Genomic DNA, 25,823 nt, shown 5'->3' on the forward strand with positions numbered 1-25,823 from the left:
TGCTGACAGATGCCCTTTCATGGCATTGTCTGAGAAGAGATAAGGGCCTATGGTTCATGGGTTTTGTATGATATCGCAGCTCATCTTCATTAACTTGAATGCAGCTTACATGTAATACCAAACACAGCCCCGGAACAAGGGTGGCGCTGTTTCTGTAAGAACCCATACTGTCTTTTTGTAATCTCGAACATCTGTTAGTTATGAATGGAGAAAAATGGTTTAACCGGAATTCAGACATCACAAAAATAGGCTTTGTAATATAGTACCAAGTTTTTAACAATATCTGAATCCCGGCCATTATAAAATAATAATAAAAAAAATGTCAAATCGCGCACGATGCCTTTAAATCCTCTGTGAATAAAATGGTACGTGCAATGAATGAAAGATGTCAGAAAAATCTATAGACGATAGACCTGATATTTATTTCAGCACGCGAAGTGTTTCTAATCCAATCTTTCAGCAGTTCATAATCCGATATGTAATGATAATTAGATTACAGGTTACTTGATGCGAGCCTCTCTCATACATATACTGTAATGACATCAAGCCCTGAGGAATCGCAGCGGCCCGCTGATGGGCTGACACCCGGGTCTCTGGTGGGCATCAGCTTACACTCACACAGGACGTACGAGACCTCTCCGCTATTGTAAGGCTCATCTGTGTACTTTAGGGAAAATTCTATTACACTGGAGGACATACTGGGCATGAGCAGCGGATGTGGTGTATTATAACAGTGTGGATGGTGGAGAATTGCTGGATATTCATAACCCAGGATTTACTATATTAAGGCTACATGCACATGACCGTGGTGTGTTTTGCGGTTCTGCAATTTGCGGAACGGCACGGACAGCCTTTAATATAACTGCCTATTCTTGTCCGCAAAGCGCGGGCGCCACGAAACAGAGCAACGGATGCGGACAGCACACGGAGTGCTCTCTGCATCTTTTGCGGCCCCATTGAAGTGAATTGGTCCGCATCCGAGCCGCCAAAACTGCAGCTCGGATGCGGACCAAAACAACGGCCGTGTGCATAAGGCCTTATTCTGTACAACATGGTATAAATGGAGGACGGTTACTTCTGCTGCATATCTTCAGTTATTGAACCCAACTATATGAATCTGTATCTGTTAGCAGTGACAGCTTTCCCTGTATGAATGTACATAGAGAGAACTGTCAATCACGGAGTAGGACCGCCCACTGGACTCCTAAACATAGAGGGCATTTAAGTTAATAAATACAAGTTGTACAGAATCTTTTCTTATAAAACTATATATCAATCCGTTCAGCTCCTCCTGCTCTATAACATGCGACCTGCAGATCAGACATCATGTACGTGACCTTTTATATCAGCCATGTTTGTCTGGCTTAAAGGAGTTTTCCTCTGGATAGGTCATTCATATCTAATTGGTGGGGGATCTAACTCCCAGAACCCCCACGATCTGTGGTGAGCGCTGCAGCCAGTGAAATTGCGATTTTCAGTTGCGGGGCCTAGGTGCAGCTCGGTGCCACTGAAGTGAATGCGCTGGGCTGCAGTACCCAGCACAGCCACTATCCAACGGACAGCACTGTGCTGAGTAACCTGTGAGGAGACAGCAGATCAGTGGTGGTGACTCGTCCTAAGAATAGGTCATCAATATCTTTATTCCTAGAAAACCCCTTTAAAGATGCCAGATTTTTTAAGGGGGCCTCCATCAATGGCAGCCATGCATAGCGTTTGTCAATCACCTTTTCATAAACCACACAGTTCTGTTCATCATTTGTCCCATTCTGCCTGCTTGTAGCATTATAAATCAGGTAGTGTAGGATATATATAATATATATGTGTATATACTGTATAGCAGGGTGCTGCAGTGCACACAGGGGTTTTTGCAGCCTTGAAGGGGAGCAATGCTCTAATATATACTGTACATCTATTATCCAGATTACAATCAGCAGCGACTGGCGAAGAGTAGAGCCGATTGAAGTGGGTAATAGATTTATATCTTGCACTTGTTTACAGGGCAGTTCCCTGATATATTTAAACGCCCCCAAAAGTGCACTGGTCAGTAATGCATACAGGGCATCTGTAACTGCGGGAAAACGTCTTGGAAAAACCTTTGCTGTAAATATTCCTAAAATTGTCTTCATGGGATTATTTCTTGAAACGTCATTTATGTCTAATCAATTGCAGAGTGAAAGCGAAGCATGAGTACATGAATGGGCTCAGCACTTATCCATATGTATCCAGGGGCTAGACATTACACATCGGAACAGGATCCTTGGCTGGAGCTTCATTATTGACATGCAGAGCTGTGCTTCCAAAGCAATGTAATCAATACACCGCTAATACTGCGCTAATTGGAGGTGAAGGTCCAGGAGGACAGATGCTGGTCTCTGGATCCTGTAGTAATCCTGTGCATGAGCAGCAATAATCCATGCAGATCTAGTTAATTAGCTGGACCTTTCAGCTATTGCCTTGTATTCTAGTGTCTATACATACACTTACTGCATGAGAGATATATATGACCGTACCCGAGGACTATTATGGAGTAGTATGGCATGCTCTTCTGCTGGCAGCACATCACAGTATCCCAGTCATTGTCAGCTGTGAGATGTCTGAAAAGCTTTCATCCGGTTTCAGAAGGAGCGTTCACAGCAAAGATGTTCTCATTCTTTTTTTCTTTTGGCAAGTTACTAAACTATCCAGGATGGTAAATGAGATTCCAGCAGTAGAAACACTGATTTGTACAAAACTACATGTCCTCAGTGGACATTACCACCTGGTCCATAGCTATTTTCACCACTTTTAATATGAGAAGCGAGGAACCACAGATGGTCAAGCATGTGGACTGAAACTACTTTAGGTCAATTGAAGTGTGGAGTCCAAGGCATTTCCTGGTCTTTGACCTTGACTTTCCCTCACAGGTTTATGCAATGAAAATCCCCAAGTCCTTGTCCTCAGCTTCCGATCAGTGAAGTTGGTGGACAATAGACATTAGGAGTCAAAGAATAAGTCAAACCAACAGGCACTTAATGCGGAACGAAGAGAGTGAACCAACCAAAGTAACATTCAAAGGAATAAGATCGGCGAGGAGCCAGAGACATCATTAGAACTTGGGAAAACCATAGTAATGGTGAAGGAACAACTAGAGGCTGGGCAGATGACCAAAGACACAAGCAACAGCAGCAGGCCAGACTAGAGTTCCCGATGACCTCACCAAGGGACTGATGCAACCCAACAGGGTAGCGGTCGGGAAGAGAAGTCATATTACTATGGTGAGGCCTACTGAACAAGGATGCAGTAGAGTGAATGACAAGTGGATTTGTATGATTCCACCTCACTAAACTATACAAGACAGATCTGGGCAAAACTGGTCACAGTCACGGACCCGCAGATACTGGTCACGGACCCGCAGATACTGGTCACGGACCCGCAGATACTGGTCACGGACCCGCAGATACTGGTCACGGACCCGCAGATACTGGTCACGGACCCGCAGATACTGGTCACGGACCCGCAGATACTGGTCACGGACCCGCAGATACTGGTCACGGACCCGCAGATACTGGTCACGGACCCGCAGATACTGGTCACGGACCCGCAGATACTGGTCACGGACCCGCAGATACTGGTCACGGACCCGCAGATACTGGTCACGGACCCGCAGATACTGGTCACGGACCCGCAGATACTGGTCACGGACCCGCAGATACTGGTCACGGACCCGCAGATACTGGTCACGGACCCGCAGATACTGGTCACGGACCCGCAGATACTGGTCACGGACCCGCAGATACTGGTCACGGACCCGCAGATACTGGTCACGGACCCGCAGATACTGGTCACGGACCCGCAGATACTGGTCACGGACCCGCAGATACTGGTCACGGACCCGCAGATACTGGTCACGGACCCGCAGATACTGGTCACGGACCCGCAGATACTGGTCACGGACCCGCAGATACTGGTCACGGACCCGCAGATACTGGTCACGGACCCGCAGATACTGGTCACGGACCCGCAGATACTGGTCACGGACCCGCAGATACTGGTCACGGACCCGCAGATACTGGTCACGGACCCGCAGATACTGGTCACGGACCCGCAGATACTGGTCACGGACCCGCAGATACTGGTCACGGACCCGCAGATACTGGTCACGGACCCGCAGATACTGGTCACGGACCCGCAGATACTGGTCACGGACCCGCAGATACTGGTCACGGACCCGCAGATACTGGTCACGGACCCGCAGATACTGGTCACGGACCCGCAGATACTGGTCACGGACCCGCAGATACTGGTCACGGACCCGCAGATACATGGGCCAGTATGAGCATTGATCAGTCACTGCTGGAGTCATCATGGAGTGTAAGGGGGGAAATTATCATTATTAAAATCCTCAAGCAGGAGAATTGGTGTTTGTACAAATTCTTCAATGCACTTCCTCACTGTGGCGGGATCTTACATTTTGAAATACACACATTCCTATGATCTAAGCCTGTTACATGGCACTTTTTTTTTTTTTTTTTTATGAAGGCCTTTTACTTTCTCTAGAAATTACTCTTAATTGGAGGAGATCTCATGGTTCCAGACCCGGCTTATGTAAAATTGAAACGTAAGCTGCACAATCCTCTCATTTTCCATATTCTTAAGCATTTTCTAAAGACTCCTTTGTGCCTTTAACGTCCCACAATGGTAACTGGTACAGGAGTGATTGGTAATGGGAGGATTAGACTGGGCCTGTCACCTGGAATTAACATTTTTTCATTCTGTACTGCATTAAAATGACCGGGGGTTGTGTTCTAAAGAGCTCCTCCCCATCTATGGCTGACAGTCCTATTATTATGTCATGGCCAATCTACATAAAGGGGAGGGTGGCTTTCTGTAAAAAAAAATTATAATAATAATAATTCAGGTTGTAGTAAGTCTTAGTTGGTTCTTGTTTTAAAGAGCTCAGGGGCAGACTGGGAACTTAAAGTGGTCCTGGAAAAAATACTAAAAATGGCCCCGTTTTGTAGTCAGGTCCCAACTGATGGAAGGCAGGGCCAGAAATACCATATTGTGGCACATTATACCACCCCAACAGAGCCAAATACCACAGTCCATCACAAAATACCTCCACTGGCCACCTGTGGGGAGGGCTCAGGCAGCCATCGGCTCACTGGGAAATTTCCCCGAAAGGAGTTGTGCCAAGTTTGCAAGTTACCCCCTATATACAGGACGGGATAACCAACTGATTGCTGGGGTCCAACTTCTGGTATCCCTACCGATCTGATGGAGTGGCAGGTAAAGCATGCACACTGCTGCTCCATTCATTCTCTATATGACCCCTAGAAATAGCTGAGCACAGTACTCTGCTACTTCTGACACTGCCATAGACTGTAGAGCGGCCGGGCACATGCTCAACCTGCCACTTCAACAGATCTGGGGTCCCATTCTCTGGATCGGTGGAAGTTTCAGTGGTCGGACCACCACTGATCAGTTAGTTATCCCCTACCCTGTGGATAAGGGATAGCTTGCAAAATTGTCAGAACCTCTTTAAAGTCATATTCCAGTAGAGTAGGTAAATTAATGAAGCACAAGTTTTGCACTAACTTTGGCTGAATGTTGATCTTTGGGGGGCACCTATGGGGCGGGGTTTCTCTATAGACGAGTAGTACTTCTATAAGGATCTATGGATGTCTTTGTCTTTGATGGATAATGCATTAATAATCTTGGCACTAATTGACCTTTACTATAAGAGAGGCTCTTGTTGAGAAATGGAAATATCGTTGGCGCTTTCATCCGTTGCCAAGACGTTCCTCCTCATGATGCCATCACTGAAGTCCGTTCTTCACATGGGTCCTAATAAATCTGATCTGCATGAGTATCTTTCAGAGCTTGTTTGGCCGGCAGCTGTTCAGCAGATCTTGTGCTGATTCCTTTTTTACTGCAACACAATCTCTGGGTATCAAGGGAGAAAATAGCCAGTGGTTTACCAGCCGGAGGACTGGGAAGGGCCTTGCTGAGTAACACACAATTGACTTACTAAAAAAGGGACACTAATAAGTCAGTGATTGCGCTGTTACCCGTTATCCATTTCAGGTCGGGAAGAGGCTGAATGAGATTAGTAACAGGAGGTGTAGAAAAACATGGCTGCCTCGTGAACACTGCCTTATCTCAAACAGCTGTCGGACCCCCACTAATCTGATATTGATGACTTATCTGGAGGACAGGTCATCCGTATCAAAAAGCTGGAATACACCTTTAGAGGGGAACTGTCCTCTCATACATTTATCCTGTGGATATGTCATAAACGCCTGATAGAGGTAGGACCTGCACCTGTTTCTAGAAGAGAGGTCCCCATCCCAAGGGGCGACCGCTGTATCCAATCTGTGCGAGGTGGCCTCTGTGCTTGAGGTGCTACACTGCTTCCATAACTTCTATGGGAGTTACAGAAACAACATGGCACAGTGAGCTCTGTAAATCTAGTCCACTATCCTAGCATGGATGCGGCAGAAAAAGGACAAGTTCAGGGGATCCTTCTATAGATAGGTTGTACCTGCAAATATCAGTCACTTATGGCATAAATGTCTAAGGCTACTTTCACACTGGCGTTTCTGGGTCCGCCTGTGAGATTCGTTTCAGGGCTCTCACAAGCGGCCCAAAACGGATCAGTTCAGCCCCAATGCATTCTGAATGGATAAGGATCCGTTCAGAATGCATCAGTTTGCCTCCGTTCAGCCTCCATTCCGCTCTGGAGGCGGACACCAAAGCGCTGCTTGCAGCGTTTTGATGTCCGCCTGACGATGCAGAGCCAAACGGATCCGTCCTGACTTACAATGTAAGTCAATGGGGACGGATCCATTTTCACTGACACAATATGGTGCAATTGAAAACGGATCCGCCTCCTATTGACTTTCAGTGTAAGTCAAAACTGATCCGTTTGCATTATCGTGAACAAAAAATAAATATATATAATTTTTTTTATTTTTTGTTCATGGTAATGCAAACGGATCCGTTCTGAACGGATACAAGCGTTTGCATTATAGGTGCGGATCCGTCTGTGCAGATACCAGACGGATCCGCACCGAACGCAGATGTGAAAGTAGATGAAAATACCCCTTTCATTGTTGAATTCTACAGGCAAGTACCAGTATTCCTAAATGTAGGACCATTATGCTTTGTGGAATCATGTATACTATACTACAATGTGAAATAAGGGACTATTAACACTGGTCCACCCGTGAGCACCATTTTCTATCTTAATAGATCCAAAGCCCTGTTCTGATTATTTTCTTAATATATCTTTCTAGCAGTTTAGAGCTCTGTTTTCAGATATAAAGTTTCAAATACCAGAGTTAAATCGGAACATTCTGGCTAACTGCAGTTACCACTAGGGATGCTGAAAAATGTACTGCATACTCTTGATTAGGGATGAGTGAATCCAACGTTTTCGGGTTTGAGCGGTAGAGGAATTCCGTTAGCACGAAATATAATGGAATTCTATGAATGGAAAGCAAAACGGAAGGCTTTAAGAGGCATTCTGTCATAATAGAAGTCTATGGGCAGCATAACGGATCCGTCTGATCCGTCGGAAAACAAAGTCCTGTCCTGCATAACGGAAACCAGACGGATCCGTTATGCTGCCCATAGACAGAATGCCTCTTAAAGGCTTCCATTTGGCATTCAGTCATAGAATTCCAATATATTCAATGCTAACGGAATTCCTCGAACGCCAAACCCAAACCTGAAACCGTCGGGTTCGCTCATCCCTACCCTTGATACATACAACTCCATAATACGAGTACACAGTAACTGCGTGTGCTCCTCTAGAGGTGGCTGCCACCAGCCAGAATGTCTTCACTGAAAGAGCATCTTAAGTGTCTCACTCTAGAAGTTTTAGTCTGACCCTGTGAGACACAACCTAGTTTTCTGATCTGGCTGTGTCTCCCATAGTTTTATTTTATACGATACCTTGTGACCGTTTTATTATATTCTATTTTCGTCAATGTGAAGAATAAAACATTTTTTTTTTTCCTATTTCACTTGTATTCAAAACCCCATATGCAGCTCACCCTGCCCGCCAAAAGTATTAATAATGACCTTTACGATTGTTTTATACATTATTTTGCTTGCTAAGGAACTTTGAGTTCAAAAGGGCAGATCTATACCTTTTTTAAAGGGATTTTCTGAGAATGATTACTTTTTATCTAATGGCTGCAGTCTGCCTCATGAAACAGAAGAGTCATCCGTTCCTGCTGCCCACCGCTCCAGTCCTCCCTGCGGCCTCCACTGTGTTGCATGGGCATGGTCACCTACTGCAGTGGTGCCTGTGATCATACCCACACAGCACCGGGACCAGAATATGGAGGCAGCGCGGTGGACTGGAGCCACGGGGAGCAGGAAAGTATGACGTTTCAGGAGGCAGGCTTCGGGGATTAGATTAAAAAAAATACCGTAATTCCCAGAGAACCCCTTTAAGACGCATACAAGAAATCACAGGATGTTTTCTGATATCTAATATACTCATTGTTACTACTCAGTGCTGCGTGGGAGGGAGTTATTTCTTTATGTGCGTATTGATATTGGATACATCTTTATATGTAATGTATTCATATAAATCGGGGTATGTTAACAAAACCGACATTTGGGGTATATTATTTCTTTAAAGGTCTTTTCTTGTGCTGTATAAAACCATAGAACCCCTTTATTTTTGCTGCCGCTGGTTGTTCATGGGTTAAGTGATAGGAGGCGGTAGGCTCATAAACCTAGTACAAAGGACAGCTGGGAAATTTGAAAGTAAGCCGCAGATGAGTGCAGGTGTAGCCTCTGTGCATCCGATCCTTACGTGATGGCCTTTGATCTCCCAGGCAGGCAGGCTTAGGAACACCCACGTCCCGGGGCTGGTGACAGAGCATGTGACAAGTGACAAAATGAAAGTTCCTGTTTGCATTATGGCTGCTGTAGAGGTAACCAGGTGATATCAGCACGGGGGAGAGTCTCGCCTGGGCTCACGCTCACCTGTTCTGTCTTTCAGTTCTCTAAGGATCGATATATTATGGATGGAGGGACACCTGACAAATTAAAGAAGGAGCTGGAGGAGGAGCTGAAGCTGAGCAGCGAAGATTTACGCAGTCATGCCTGGTACCACGGCAGGATTCCTCGCCAGGTGAGTGTGGCAAGAGGGATTGAAGGGGTTAAATGGCTTGGAGTAAAGCAGTCTATAAAGATGACGGAAACTGTTGTATGAATGGGTTGCGTCCAGTCAGAATAATGAGGTTGGATCTTGCTGATGAGGAATCTTTTCTAGACCGGTGTACAGTAAGCAGCAGGTGTACGGGCGTACTGTCACTGAGGTCACCAGGCCTGACATGTTTGCTTAACACACCTCCCTATAAGTGACTGAGCAAAAAGTCAGATAAAATACAAGCTTAACCAACCGGGCCATGCCATTATATGCTAAGTGTCATCCAATGAGCTGGTAAAACCATCTAGATCACCTCTGCCATCATGACCCCTTCTCACAGAACCAGTACCTTGTACTGACCCGTCACTCTAAAATTAATTTACAATTCTGTTCTGCCTCGGGTAATGGATGCTGGGTGACAACCACTAATGGCAGCCATTATAATGCCCACAATGGTTGTCACCCAGCGTTCCACCGACTCTGAATAAATACTTAAAGGGATTCTGTCACCTCTTTTTACCCTATAGAGATGCGGAGATACATGGCTAGATCGCCGCTAGCATGTCTGCAATATACCTGTCCCATATCTCTGTGGTTTTATTGAGTGTAAAAAATTATTTCCTATATATATGTAAATCAGCCTGGTAAGGAGCCCAAGGGGCCGCACTAACCGTTCTGGAGCCCAGCCTCGGCACCCTGTGAAGGAGCCCAGCACCGCCTGTATCCACGAAACTCCTCCTTGCTCACAAAGTCATCGCTGTAATCTCGCGATGCGCAGTGCCGGCATAGTGTTCCTTTCCTGTGCTGGCATAAGCCTCAGGGAAGGACCTGCGCATGCGCGAGCTCACGGCGATCTGACTTTGTGTGCAAGGAGGAGATTCCTGGATACAGGCGGTGCTGGACCCTAGAACGGTTAGTGCGGCCCCTTGGGCTCCTTACCAGGCTGATTTACATATATATGAAATAATTTTTTACACTCAATAAAACCACTCAGAGATATGGGACAGGTATATTGCGGACATGCTAGCGGCGATCTAGCCGTGCATGTCCGCATCTCTATAGGGTAAAAAGAGGTGACAGAATCCCTTTAAGCTAAAGCTGGTAACACAGAACCTGTGCGGCAATGCACAGAGGCTGCATGTCTCCTTAGTCTGGAGCCGCACAGCCTCCATGTGCTGCCATAAAGCTTCAGTCAGGTTTGCTATGTACAGGGATATTTCCCTAGGAACAATGCATTGGGAGTCCATTGGAGCACACCACCATTTTTATTTATTTTTTGTTCAAACTGATAAATTCTTCGATGGACGTGGAGGCATAAAGACCGTACAAGTGAGCCCTGTGTACATTTCTGTTGCATCCAGGAAAGCTGTCGCTTGCAGGGCATGCTGGGAGTTGTAGTTTTGCACACAGGTTGCTGTATTAGTTATTATAATTGGATTATAGCTGTCATCCTCATGTATGTTTATAATCCTTTTCTCTGGTCATTGCATGTGACATGGACACACGTGTTTGCTTCTTAATAAGTAACTGAATTCCAGCAAGAGCTGAAAATGAGTAAATGAGTGCACAGCCATTGCTGGTAGATGCACAGTACATGAAAGCAGGGAGTGCATTGATTTTCCTATGATCTCTCCGTATTGTGCATGTACAATGTCAAGCAAATATTACTCCCTCCCCCATCACTGGGGACTGTAATCTATCAGGCGCAGCTGCAACTGGCGGTGACCTCTGTGCCCGGTCCCAGACATGAGGTCAGAGGAGACGGTAGGAGGCGCTTCCATTACAAGAACTATATTCCCAGGTCACGCCCGTCACTAATAGTATTAAAAAAATGTCACGGCTTTAAGTGAAACGCAGTTACCAGAGACAGAGTAGTCAGCCGCACCACTGTAGGCCTCTGGATTGCAAAAGTATTCACGTCCCGAGACTCTGCTGGCGATTTTCGATGTACTTTTACAACAAAGAATTCAGGCGTAATTCTGTTCTGCGGTAACAAGTGGTGTTAGAGATGGTCAGTGTGAAGTTTCACCGGTCAGGATCGGGATAAGCCCTCTTGGTGCTCAAGACAGATTTTGATATTGCGCCCCATCTGGCTGACCTGTTACATGTGCGCTCGGCAGCTGAAGACATCTGTGTTGGTCCCATGTTCATATGTGTCCGCATTACTGAGAAAAATGATGTTTTGATATATGCAAATGAGCCTCTAGGAGCAATGGGGGCGTTGCTGTTACTCCTAGAGGCTCTGCTCTCTCTGCAACTGCCATGCCCTCTCCACTTTACACTGCCTGGCCGTGTCAAAAGTGATCACATCTGACCATATCAATCAAAGTGCAGAGGGTGTGGCAGTTGCAGGGCCTCTAGGTGTAATGGCGACGCTCCTGTTGCTCCTAAAGGCTCATTTGAATATATTAAAACTTAATTTATTCTCAGTAATGCGGACACATATGAACATGGGACCAACACAGATGTCTTCAGCTGCCAAGCGCACATGTAACAGGTCAGCCAGTTTGCAAATCTACTGACAGATGCCTTTTAATTGTCTTCTGTCATATTGAAGGGAAGCATTCAACATCCTCTATAAAAGTATTAGCAACTCGGGCGCAACATCCAATGGTTCTACAAAGAGTGGTAATCATTTTCTCAGCTTTTATAGCCCTTCTCCTCAATAGCGCCCTAGGCAGCTGCCTCCTTTGCTTGGCCCTGATCTAGGTTAGTATTATTATACAGGATAACATGTATTTTATGCAGGATAAGATATATTTGGTTGATTAACTTAGTTTACAGCCACTGAAGATGGGTCAGTATGAAATCCTTACAATGCTTGTTCTTCTCTCTCTCTCAAGGTGTCGGAGAGCCTGGTGAGAAGAGATGGAGATTTTCTGATCAGGGATTCATTGTCCAGCCCTGGAAACTTTGTGCTCACCTGTCAGTGGAAAAACCTCTCCCAGCATTTCAAGATAAATAAAGTAATCATCAGACTCAATGAAGCTTACAGTCGGATTCAATACCAGTTTGAACTTGAGAGCTTTGACAGTGTCCCAGCATTGGTGAGATGCTACGTGGGGAATCGCAAGCCAGTGTCGCAGCAGAGCGGAGCCATCATTTTTCAGCCGATCAACAGGACTGTGCCGCTAAGGTGTATAGAGGAAAAGTATGGGGTCTCCCCAGCTAGACGTTTGGAAATGGGAGCACTGGAAGAAAAAGCAGAAACCCCTAAAAGACTGAGTCTCAATATAGGCCATGGCCTGACACCAGAGCAAAGCCTTATCCGGGGAAATCTGCTAAGGTTTGTAGGAAAAGTTGTATGAATGGCAGCAGATAATGAGCACTTCCCTTACAAAAAGTGATTGTAAAATTTTACTGTTTCAAAAAAATCTCTGGTCACGACCACGTCTTCGTATCTTTTTGCAGTCTTGAATCGAAGTGCTATTATTTTGGCAAATAATCTTTTTTCTTTGTATAGTTTATGTATTCATTTGTCAGTGTCCAAGATCTCTGCTTGCTGTCATTAAATAGGAACCTTTAGTTATCTTACCTTTTTTTGCTGAAGCTGTTATATCAATTTAGGCTAGCCGTCTATAGCATTTTCATTGCTAGTTTCATTCTGTAGTCTGTTAAAAGATTGCCACCTAGTGGCCACGGTGGCATGTAAAATTTAAGGGGTTTTATGAGACTTTCCTACTAATGACCTATCCTGGATAGGTCATCGGTATCTGATTGGTGGGGTCTGACAACCAGGACCCCCGCCGATCAGCTTTTTGAGAAGGCACTGGTGCGCACAGTCGCGCTGTGGTCTTCTCTCAGCTCTCGAAGCACAGTGTCGTCCATGTGTTAGTGGCTGTGCTCGATATCGCAGCTCAGCCCCATTCATTTCAAGGCCATGTGATCGGTGAACATGTCACATGACCTAGGCTAAGCTGTGAGCACCATTGCCCTTTCAGACCGCTGATCGGCGGGGGTCCCCCACCGATCAGACACTGATGACCTATACAGAACATAGGTCATCAGTAGAAAAGTCTCTGAAAACCCATTTAAAGGTGTATATAAACATATTTATACGTACCATATAGTAGTAGACACTGGGCTTGACATTTCCGATTGTATAATTGCCATTTGTTTGTATATTGGTCCTTCCAGAAACAAGGAGAAAAGCGGCAGCCATCCATCTTGCTTAGATAACATGCGAGAAAAGAGACGGCCACTCAACTCGCATCAATCAGAAAGCTACCTACCACTAGGTAAGTATGTAGTTACTCTGCCAACCCATGTCCATTTCAACCCTCAGAACTGCTATAGGATGCTTTCAGAAGGACCTCATTTAGGTGTTGGAAAATTGTTGCTTTGCATTAGTCTGGAGACCACAGACTCATCCTAAAAACCTACTGCGGACAAGTCTTCTTCGGGTCATCTGCATGGGATTGTAATTTGCTCACAATGAGTAGAGGTCCAGAGGGTAAAGGGCAGGTCATTGATAAACATTTGCCAATATGTAGAGATACACCATATTAACATGTATATATTTTGTAGGTAGCAGACAGCAATACTTGTCACCAGGAATGGATGGAAGGTTAACGCCGAGACCGAACGTCTTCAGAACTGGAAGTGAACCCACTCTAAGCCCGACGGAAATCCGGAGGTTCAGCTCCGAGGCTCACTCTGCAGAAGCATTGAGGGGATCAGACAGTCAACTCTGCCCTAGAGCCCCTCCAAAGCCAAGCAAGTCGCTGTATGTGAAGCAGCCACAGTCTCCTACAATATGGCAGAACTCAGAAGCAAACTATTGTGAACTGCAACCTACACCTCTAGAGGACTTTGTGTGGGCAAAGACCCATTCCTCACACAGCAGTATGATAGAAAGTCAGAAAGCAGATGAAGAGGAATCCCTCTCTCTTAGTAACTCAGAACTGAGCTTCCACACGTTGGAGGACAGTATATCTCAATGCTCTCAAACAGAACCCAATGAGAAGGGGGGTGACGTAGAGTTTGTTAGGCCAGTATATGAGAATGTATCCTCGTTTAATCTTAAAGACTTTGAATCTATTTTACTACCCCCTGAAAACAAACCCTTGGAAACAGCCTTACTGAAACGGGCCAAGGAACTTTTTACAAACAATGACCCAAGGACTATTGCCAAGCACATCCTCAGAATGGACTGTAAGGTAAAACCTCTTTCATGTTATAGAAGGGTTAGAACAACAAAGGTTACTCCATGAATGTAGACATGAAGGAGTTGTCGTGTCTCGCCAGCTCCAGGTGGCCAGACTTAAAGCAAAACAGAGTTTTTTTGTTTTGTTTTATTTTAATGTTTACATGATTGCTGTGCCTCTTAGTTCAGTTATGAATGTACTAAAAGTTCTATTTAGGCTTCCATAATGTTTTTAGTTTCAGCTGCACAGCTAGATGCATTTCACTCAGAAGCAGCGGGCATATCCCTTCAGTGGAATTTGCCAGCATTGTCCTGCTGTGACATCCTTTTCCTTAATTCCCACTGTTTGTTTTCAGCTCTGAAGCTGACAGAACAGATAAGGAGGGAGAAATCACATCACAGAAAGGCAGGAGGCTCCTCTGAATTTCAGAAGGAGTGTAGAGGCAGTTGTTTTTATCAGAATCAGGATCTCAGCTCGCTCTGACACCCCACCCCACCCCCACCCCACTTCCTCTCAGCCGGCTTCTGAGTCTGTCACCAGACAGTGGACTGCAACTTAGGTGGAAGGGAGACCCCTAGTGGTTATGACTTTACAGCTTTTTGAAGTGGATGCAGGCATATTTTTAAAATGAAGTGATTTACAAGTTTGCTAGTTACACCATTCTCCATTGTTTCCATAACTCCCATTGTAGTGAATGGGAGCTATGCAACCAGCGTTAAGAGAACAAGCTACCGTGCTTCTATAACTCCCAGAGTTATGGATGTGTCCAGGACTCCTGTCTCTTGGTAATGCAGCTCAGGCTTTGGGCCTGTAACTTCATGCAATAGTTTTTTTAACAATTTTCTTCTGGTCTCTGCATAACTGTGAGAATTGATTACATCTGAAGGTCTGGTACAATTCTGTAGTGGCCACCCAGTGTCCATGAGGAGCTCCAATCTAATTTGTAAAATTAGAAGCTGGGGTTAATTAACATATGCTTATCAGCCCATCACATGACACTTCCTGAATATGCGCATATAAACCTTTGTACCCTACAGGTCGCTAGGATACTTGATGTCTCGTCAGAGATGGAAAAGATGATGGGAGTGAGCAGCGGCCTGGAACTAATGACCCTACCGCATGGGCACCAACTGCGCTTGGACCTAATCGAAAGGTAAACTTCCTCTCCTGCAGCTATCTAGATATTTACCTAGTCTGATAGGTATGAGCACCTGTTCCTGTAACTAAAACAATACACCTAATGTAAAGAAAGAAGTTTTTTTTTTTTTTTACTGCCATGTGTCTAGCGGCCTATGAGAGTGAACAGTGGCGACAGGAGCCACATGCCCCATTGGCTGAGGTGAGGCGGCCCTGGTTTAGGTGCTGTCTAACTCGTCTGTCAAGGGGCTCCACGCAATTGTAAAGACCGCCAGTATGTGTAGGACAGAATGCGGGACGTGTTTAAGGGTACTTTCACACTAGCGGCAAGGAACTCTGGCAGGGCGGGCCGGAGTTCCGGTGGCAGCACAGCAAACATGCCGAGAGGCGGCCTGAATAAAAGTATGCCTCTCAGCATGTTTGCCGTGCTGCTGCCGGAACTCCCTCCCCCCCCCTAATTATGGTCAATGGGGCCGGAGCGGTAGTCCGGGGGCACACGTTTACTAGCGGCAGCACGGATCCGACAGGCTCTTCACCCGCCGTAACAGCCTGACGGAGTTCCTTGCCACTAGTGTGAAACTAACCTAAGTGACGGGCTATTTTCAAGTCACAGGCGTTAAAAACGGCAAAGTAGTCCATTTTTATGCCTGTTTTTTTCACAGATGCCTTTCTGAAAACTGACATTAAAAAACAGCCCCCTTGAATTGTATGGGGGCTGTCGAACCATGAAATCAGACAAAATAGAATGTCATGTTTTTTTGTCACTGTATTCAGTCAGTTAAAAAAAAAAAAAGACACATGAATACACCCATAGGGCTCATGCACACGACCATCGGATGTTTTGTGGTCCATAAATGGCGGAGGTGCATTCCATATTTTGCGGAACGGAACAGCTGGTTCTTTTTATTGTCTGCATTATGGACAAGGATAGGACATGTTCTATTTCTTTGCGGAACAGACATACAGAAACGGAATGCAGAGTCATTTCCATAAATTTGTTTTTTAGTTTTTTTGCGGCCCCATTTAAGTGAATGGTTCCGCATAAAGGCCGCAAAAGAAAACTGGAATGGACATGGAAAAAAATATATATGTTCGTGTGCTTGAGACATCTTTCACTGTCGTGTGAATAAGGCCTAAGAGGGCTGTCGTCCTGAACGCTTGTTCACCCAACAACTATCGCACCTGATCCCCTCAGGCAGGTGCCTGCACAGCTCGGCCGAGTAAGCACAGGCTCTCACTAGGAAGAGGGGATAAAACTGCTGCAAGACTCTTCCGGCAGGGCCTAGTCTCCCCGAGAACAAAAGGGTTGGGCAATTGCAAATACAACAGCCCGATCCTCATCACCCCCCCAACATCTTCCATCAGGAAAGAGTTGAGAAGCCACAATACACATTAGATGGTCTCATGGAACCCACTGAAATTCGCAGGTTTTGGCGCCCCCCCCCCAATCCCCTCCTAAAATGAAGGAGAGCACACCGCACATGAGCAGCATGCTGTGAATTCACTGCTATAGGAGTTACAAAAATAGCCAAGTCAGCCTGCTCGGGCTAATTTGGAAAGTCCTGTAGAAGAGAATGGAGAGCGCACCGCACATCCATGGCCACCTCTCCATTCCCTCAGAGTTGTGCAAGATATTAATTCCCAGGAAATGGTTACAAACTGATCCACCTACGATACGGGAATGGCTCACAGAATTACAGAAAGTACAAGGATTTTAGAGGAGAAGATGGCGAGTCCTACTCAAACCTACGAAATTTGAGAGTATCTGGAGCAAATGGACTGACTTTCTAACTCCCACTAAAGCACTCCAACTGTTTGAACTTTAGTCTTGGGGTCCATTCACACGTCCGTAATTTGGGTCCGCATTCGTTCCGCAATTTGTGGACCCATTCACTTTCAATGGGGCTGGAACGGATGCAAATCCACATTTCCTGGATCCGCATCCGTTTTTTCGGGATCCGCAATTTCGTTCCTGGAAAAAATAGAACATGTCCTATTCTTGTCCGCAATTGCGGACCAGAAAAGGCATTTTCTATTAGTGTCTGTGATGTGCGGATCCGCAAATTGCAGGTGTCCGTGTTTTGCGGATCCGCAAAACACTTACGGACGTGCGAATGGACCCTAATTCGGCTAGTTTACTGATACATTGTGTTGAGGTTTGCTATGAAACTTCACCACTTTAGTTGTTTTTACTTTTCTCTCTATTTCTATGATTGTGAGTCGTATGCCTTCAACATCTTTTTTCTGAACCATGAGAAATAATCATTGGGTTCCTGACTGGTACTTACTCCTCATTACCTTTTCCCTTCCTTCACCCCTCTTCTCTCCTTCCCCTCACCTTCCTCTTCCCTTACCCTCCACTGTCCTATCACTCTCCCTAGTTCTACGCAATAAAGTTACACTTCATAGTTAAATTTGTATTTTATACAATGCTAATTGATGTTCATACATAGTTTTTTTTTTTTGTTTTTTTTTCTTATTCCCCCTTTTTTTCCATTATGTGATTTGCATTATCTATAGATCTGCTTCCTTATATTTTATTGAGAGTGACGTAACTCTCATGTTTGTAATCTTAAACTTTTTCAAAAATAAAAGAATTTACGGGGAGCCAGTTCTGGAGATATCTGCAGGGCCCACTTCTATCTGACCTTGATGGCCTATCTTAGCGATATGCCACCAATGTCCGAGATGGGCCAACCCATTTAAGACTTTATTACATTGGTATGGAATGAAATCCGTATACATGAAGGGATAGGATGATTAGGAAATACCCTTTACTTGATAAAAATTGAGTCAAGTTTGTACATTACTTTTGAATTTGAGAATCATGGCTCCACATTACATGTAAAGAACCCATTTACTATCTGACAGCTATACAGTGATGACCTGATTGTAATACATTATCATTGCAGGCATACAACCATGGCCATAGGGATTGCAGTGGACATTTTGGGATGTACGGGTAATTTAGATGAAAGGGTTGCAACACTGAACAAGATCATCCAACTTGCAGTAGAAGTGAAGGATTTGGGAGACTTCTTTGCCTTTACTTCCATCATGAAAGCACTGGACATGCCTCAGGTGACGTACTGTCCATGACGCCAATGTGATAGAAATACTTGATGTGCTGTGTATAACTGACTGGCTAGTTTCACATTTATATTCGTCTGTGCGTATTTGTGTTCATTAGAATGTGATGTTTATTGGAAATAATGATAATGCACGGGGTGCAGAGGAAAAGCTTCACTGAAAATACCTACATTAGATTAGGATGTAGCAGGAGCCATTATGTAATGCTCACCGTCCTTAGGCACATGGCACTGAGGTCACGTTTTAACACACGGATATATTTTTATGTCTGCAAAGTAAGAAAAACTAAGATCTCTACAAGTCACTGCAGCTTTATGGCAATACTTGGATAACTAGGGGGGTAAAAGCAAATTATAATATTGTAACAGATTTTTATATATAATAATAAATAAAAATAATTACAGATAATTTATTATGTTCTGAACGTAGCTGCTTTGCTATAAAATCTAGGATATCACTCATGATTGTAACATGAAATCTGGTTTCTTTGGATCAGATTACAAGGCTGGAACGTACCTGGACATTACTGAGGCATCAATATACACAGACGGCAATCACTTATGAAAAACAGCTGAAGCCCTTTAGCAAAGCTATGTATGAAGGAGCAGGTAAGTCAAAAGTGCATTTCTATAAGAGTAGGGTTGTCATCTAGGTAGAATTTTTTTTTTACTCCATGTACTCTACCTCCTGTCCTGGATCTTTTTAAAGTGAATGTGTCATCAGAAAATGACCTATTTGTTTAATTTACGTTTTTATGTTTAAAGAGGTTGTCCGGGGCAACAGCGGCAAGCAGGAAGAGAGACGGCACGTGTGTACTGCGCGCGCCGTCTCCTCATACAGCTGATCGGCGAGGGTGTCTGACCCCTGCCGATCTAATATTGATGACCTATCCTGAGGAAAGGTCCTCAATATTAAAAGCCCGGAGAACCTCTTTAATATATTTTTAAAGAATTTTTGATGATCTAATCCTGCAGTTTTCACTGACCACTAAACCTAGTAATAGTCGCCACTTCTTGGTCTGTACAGATCACTTTTCTGCAGTTATCTGCATATCTGTGATTCTAATCCTGCCTGTAATAATATCACCTCTGTGTATAGATAAGACAGGATCCTCAATTCACAATAGCCGATTGTCACATCTTATCCATTCTTTCCTTGTACAATGACCTTTGCACAGGTCACAGAGCATGCCTAGAAGACTCTCCCATAGACATCAATGAGGTCCCCCCTGACCATTGTGTCTATGGCTCATGGGTCTGTTGTTAAGCTATTTTCTAAATGCTGTTAACAGCAGCTCAGGCAAGATGGCCGCCCCATAATCATGTTCAGGAAAGAGAATAAATAAATAAATCTGCAATCAGAAAATAGGTTTATAAAAGGAGGATGTGTGTCACTATTTTTCCTTGAAATTCCTCATTGATTGGACACGGCCAGCAGCCTCGTTTGGCTTTCTCAGTTAGACCATTCACTTCAGCCACAGAAGGAAGGAGGATGAGTGACTCAATTAGACATTACACTGATAAGAGCAATGCTGTTCTGTAGACATCTTTATGAGAACAATAGAACTGGGGTAACATGTTTCCCTCACAGCAGCAGTAAACTATAAATGAGTTACCAATGAGCTTTATCTGTCAGGATTTTGTATTTCATTTCTAAAGGTCTAATACTCCCAAAATTCATGTAAAATTGTTTTCTATGAATATTGAGTTTCAAAAAAAATACTCCTTTCTGACAGAAGTGTCCCTTTTTAAGGGTTAGGCTACATAGAGGCTTGTTTGGAGGAATACTGATCGGTTTTAACTATTAAGTGATAACTAGTGTTTAGCGAACTTCTGTTTTAAGTTCTGCGTCTAAAGTTCGGCTTCCGGTTAGCGGAGAATCCCGATATGGATTCCGAATTCCGTTGTGGTCCGTGGTAGCGGAATCAATAATCGGCCATTATTGATTCCGCTACCACGGACCACAACGGAATTCGGAATCAACATCGGGATTCTCCGCTAACCGGAAGCCGAACTTTAGACGCCGAACTTAAAACAGAAGTTCGCTAAACACTAGTGAGAACTGCTGTCTACAAGCTAGCATGCAACTCCATCTATTCCTGTGGACTGCAGCTTTAAATCAAGCAGTAGTGCTACAAAAAGTCTCCATGTAGCCGTAGCCCAAATGAGTTGTAAAAGGTTATAAAAACATTGCTGCTTTCTATGAAAAACACCAGTCAACAGGTTCTCAGCCTCCTTAGGCCTCATGTACACAGCTGTTGATCGGCCGTTCCGTGCATTGGGGACCTCAATTTGCGGTCCCCAATGCATAGGCAACATCCGTGTGGATTCCGCAGATGGATCTAGACCCACTAGACTTGAATGGGTCCTTGGTCCGTTCTCACCGCAAAAAAGTAGTGCATTAGTACATGCACTACTTTTCTGTGGTGCGGAGGCACAGACTGAAACCCCCACACCGCACCGCTTCCGTGGGGTTCCATGCCTACGTTCCGCATTGCAGACCCATTCACTTGATCTGTGATGCGGTGAGCACATGACCAGTGCCCATGTATTGTGGACATGCTGTTTGCGGGCCGCAATACGGGCACGGCCGGGTGCATGAGGCCTTAAAATGAGTGAGTCCAAGTTGCAACAGCAGACACAACTCGCAGACATGTGTGCAGTGGTTTCTGGAAGAAAGTAGCCATGCTTTAAAACAGGGGTGCACGACCTTTTCTGGTTGGGGGCCACATTGTCAACGTGAACCAATTCCAAGGGCCGAAAATAAACTTTAAAGGGGTATTACCAAGTGAAATACTATATTTTTGGCATATTGAACATACAGTATATATCATAAATGTCTAGTTGTTCTAGTACTCCCATCTAATGGGACAATACATGAAAGATTCATGTGAGCAGCAATAAGACATAGACAAACATGTCTGCTACCAGATGTTTGGGGGCCTCATAGAATGGTATTGAGGGCCGCATGTGGCCCCCGGGCCGCAGGTTGTGCACCCCTGCTTTAAAAGGACCAGTCTGGGCAGAACTTACACACTGTTCTGGGGGAGTTGTTAACCACCAAAAATTCTTTAAAAATGTTTATTTTGAATTTTCCATGCCAATAGCTACATGATAAAAACACAAAATATTGCAGTTTTCACACTGGCCACTAGGCCTAATAATAGGTGCCCCTTGTTCTGTATAGTTCACTTTACTGCAGTTATCTGCTTATCGGGGGAGGATTATAATGCCAGATATCACCTGTTTATGTAGATAAAACAGGATCCACCATTCCCAATAGGTGATTGTTAAAGCTCATCTACTCCCTTAGCTTATCTAGCATGCCTGGAAAACTCTCCCATATCAGTCAATGGGGTCAGCTCCTGTCCATTGTGTTCTATGGGCCATGGTGGTTGGTGTAAAGCATCTCTCTTAATGCTGTTAAGAACAGCTCAGGCAAAATGGCCTCCATAATGATGTTCAAAACTTAGAATAAGAAAATGTGCCTTTAGAAAATGAAAACTGGCTAGAAAAAGTATTGCTATCTGGGTTTAACCAGCAGAAAAGAGTTCCATTCCCTTCAAATCCCTTTGTCAGCACCTAGGTAAAAAACTCTGTATAATTTCTGGATCACTTAGTTTCAAGCGCAGAGAAAATTGCAAATTATGTATGTTTTTTTAGGTACGATACTCAACACACAAGAAAATTTCACAGTCCCCCTCGTGGTGCCTGTAATACTGTTGTTGGAGCGTCAGTCTGTCATATTTGAAGGAATGGACTGGTGGGAGAACCATGACCGAGGATGTGAAATAATCTTCGACCATTTGGAATCTGCACGAATTATTGCCCAGAATGCAGCTTTGTATCAAAGCAATGCAGAGCGGCTCTTGGAAGGTAAGCAATGCGTAACACCAGGGACTTCAGCCGACACGTGGAGGAGGGCATGCTACTACGCCCCAAGTATAAGCCAAGGGGTGCGCCTAATTATGGAGACAGTCTCTGCTTGCAATGGCTGTATGGGATACGATTAGAGAGGAGCAAAGCGACTTTGGATGCTTCATCCGAAGTCGCTTTGTTAAAAAAATTCATTATGATACTGTATGGAGATTTGTCTCCGTAGAGTATTAGAATGTATGGGCTCCGATGAATCGAAGTAAGTTATTCACGATTTTGTTCCATAATTTCGTTAATTGATTATTACATTGAAAAACCTTGGAACCGAACTCTGCTTTGTTTCCAAGGTATCACTCAGAACTGAAGCAGAGTTTGGTTCCAAGTTTTGAAGTGGTTCTGCACTGTAATAATCCATTATCGAAGTTATTCAACGAAGTTGCACATGACTTTGTGAATAACTTTGGCTCATTGGAGCCCATACATCTCCGAATCACGAATCTCCGTACAGTATTACGATTTTTTTTTTTTGCGAAGCGGCTTCGGATGTAACATCCGAAGCTTGCTTCGCTCATCTCTAGATACAATCTTCATAGAACAGTTGCACAAGGGGGTGTTATGGCTCGGTGGGTACATAGCAGGAGATTTATAATCTCTATACAACAGAAAATTGCAAGTCTGGGGTTTGTGAGCCGTCTGAAGAGGGGGGGGGGGGGGGGGGGGGGGCGCGCGCAAGGTGTGGGTAGGGACATTGGCCCCAGCAGATTTATCATCATTTATGTAGTAAACAGAAGTAGGCGTTACAGCGGTACACTCTACAACAATCCATACACCGACAGAGGTGTCCCGCGCACCTCCCACGTCTTCACTGCAATCAAGTTCAAAAATAGCGATCGTAAGAAGGCGGCACTCACCCATGCAGTAATTTACAAAAACGATCCTTTATTCATCCGGGATATGGTTTAACAATATCTGCAGAAATGACAGGGGCAGAATGCAGATGATCCACACATAGCGGCGTTTTTGCACAAAATTGTGCTTCTTCAGGCCACCTCAGTGCCGCTATATGTGGATCATCTGCATTCTGCCCCTGTCATTTCTGCCGATATTGTTAAACCATATACTGGATGAATAAAGGATAGTTTTTGTAAATTACTGCATGGGTGAGTGCCGCCTTCTTACTATCTCTATTTTTGAACTTTATCATCATTTATGCCAATTCCCTGGTGTAAATGATTAACTGACATCTATGACGGCCATAAACTGGTGTAAATGATGACAGATCTAATCCAGCTATGAGCTGGCGTAGATTTCATTCTAGACGCACAGAACTGCCGGAGGATGTGCCTCGTCATAAAGTAAAAGCGGAGCAGGGATATCAAGGCTGGCGTTGAAAATGCTGGTAAATCTCCCTACAATGTAGTACTGGGCAGGCTGCGAGACCTATGCCAGGATGAGGTGTGTGTGTGTGCAATATGTCACCAAACTGTATCCCCTTGTAAACCTAAAGCTGGAATATGGTGGCTATAGGTTGAGACCTCATGCACACCCAACGTATGTTGGCTATTCCTTGCATTGGGGACCACAACTTGCATGAGGCCTAATGTGCGCTTTATTTTTTCTATATTTCTAAGATCTACCTCTTTTTTTTTTTTTTGTACTTTAGGATTTACACCAGATGAAGAGATGAGTGAAATCTTGAAGACTGAATTCCAAATGAGACTCCTATGGGGGAGCAAAGGAGCCCAAGTCAACCAGGCTGAAAGATACCACAAATTCAGCCAGATCTTAACAGCCTTGTCCCGAAAACTAGAGCCCTTAGCTTCTTGAAGCAAACCTGCCTCCGATGTGTGCTGTATAATAGAGACTGATTCCAGATTTTAGCTGTTTTTGTGAACAGCTTGCTGTATATGTACAATGTATATTTTGCCTTTGTTTTTAAAAAACCTATAACAGCAAATTATTTATTTAATATTACTATGAATTTGATCTCCGCTACTAACTGTGTAGTAGCATAATGGACAGGCCTCGTTCATAAACCTGTTCTACTAAAGTGTCGTTACTGGCCATAGCAGTCTGCTTCCAGCTGTTATTTTTCTCAAGCGGGTTTGAGAAATGAAAGCTGTGGGAAATAGTGACTTTTTTTTAACCTGGCTTATTTTATGCATTAGGCCCAAAATCATGGCTAAATTACCGTAGACTGCTGTTCTGTAAGTATAACAGATATAAACCAAGTCCTTAGTGAATAATGTATTTACCAAGAAGAAACAATCTGTGCACGTGAACAAACGCCCCTGGAAAAGTAAACAGTTACTGAAGCGAATGTGTCGCCAATAGTGCGGTGTTTATTTGGATGAAATGGGTAACTTTAATCTCTTACAAAAGGTGCAGTTTGGTTTTACAACGTACTCTTCTTAAAGTCTATGGACACTTGAAAGTTGGTTCTAACGTTCATTCATGATCAGACCTCCGGATAATTACTTTGCAGCCTGTTCCTAGCTTTAGACTTGTCCCCCAGGCTTCACTAGCACCGATTTACCCCACTAAGGGGGGGGAGGTCACATCACCGTTATTTTTCTGTTCTGGGAGGAGAACAGAAAAAAAAAAAAAAAAAAAAAAAAAACAGGATGCAATCTCTCTCCTGTGTTCTCTCCGCCTTTATTAGCTATAGACGTAGGGATGGGGAGGAGGTTGTCCTGCCGGCTCGCTCTGCTCCCCTCGTCAAAAGCAGCACCACAGCCAGTTATGTACAAGAGCCGCACAGACCCTGCAGCAACCAAATAGTGAACTTTTTTTTTTTTTTTTTAAAGACGACTATTCAGAAAGTTGCCCAATTTAGAATTTAGGAAAGAGCTCAGTGGTTAGCACTGGTACCTTGCAGCACTGGGGTTCTAGGTTCAAATCCAACATCTGCATGTTCTCCCCGTGTTTGAGTGGGTTTCCTCCGGTTTCCTCCCACACTCCAAAGACATACTGATAGGGACCTTAGATTGTGAGCCCCACTGGGGACAGCCTGATGCTGATGTCTGTAAAGCGCTGCAGAATATAGTAGCGCTTTATAAGTGCATAAAATAAATAAAATGAATAGAAAGAGGGCAAATGTGTCGACAGCCTTTAACCACTTAACCGCCAAGTGTTGCAGCATAGAATCTGACAAGAGTTTTAGCTTTTAAATGCTAGCTGTATTCTGAGTGTAATATTTGGGCGCAAGATACGCCATAACTGCCTACCTACTCAGAGGTGGGACCTGTACCTACCCAGTGGATGTGCATGAAGATGGGAGTACCCTTTAAATTGAGAGATTTACCCAAAGTTTGCTATAACTGCAATTTATCTCCCCCGTGAAATTGCTATGCCAGGGTTTGCAAAATTATCGCAAGTGGTGTTTCTACACCTCCCTCGGCACCGCAATGTGTCTTCTTTTCT

At 44.4% G+C, this 25,823-nt stretch overlaps 1 protein-coding gene across 3 annotated transcripts in view; it reads left to right on the forward strand.

Annotated features, from left to right (window-relative positions):
- Positions 1–24,716, forward strand: part of BCAR3 (BCAR3 adaptor protein, NSP family member) — a 109,154-nt gene extending 84,438 nt beyond the window's left edge. For 2 of the 3 annotated variants that reach the window (XM_040406676.1, XM_040406678.1), the window contains 9 exons: positions 9,002–9,133; positions 11,995–12,437; positions 13,289–13,393; positions 13,683–14,310; positions 15,336–15,451; positions 18,348–18,516; positions 19,022–19,133; positions 22,188–22,400; positions 24,064–24,716. In XM_040406676.1, coding sequence (XP_040262610.1) covers positions 9,002–9,133; positions 11,995–12,437; positions 13,289–13,393; positions 13,683–14,310; positions 15,336–15,451; positions 18,348–18,516; positions 19,022–19,133; positions 22,188–22,400; positions 24,064–24,227 — 2,082 coding nt within the window. In that variant the 3' untranslated portion in view covers positions 24,228–24,716. Of the gene's footprint in view, positions 1–9,001; positions 9,134–11,994; positions 12,438–13,288; positions 13,394–13,678; positions 14,311–15,335; positions 15,452–18,347; positions 18,517–19,021; positions 19,134–22,187; positions 22,401–24,063 lie in introns of all 3 variants that reach the window. The other variant, XM_040406677.1, reaches the window with a different exon arrangement.
- Positions 24,717–25,823: the final 1,107 nt, after the last annotated feature.

The sequence above is a fragment of the Bufo bufo genome, chromosome 9 (assembly GCF_905171765.1).
Source record: "Bufo bufo chromosome 9, aBufBuf1.1, whole genome shotgun sequence".
NCBI classification, from domain to species: Eukaryota; Metazoa; Chordata; class Amphibia; order Anura; family Bufonidae; genus Bufo; species Bufo bufo.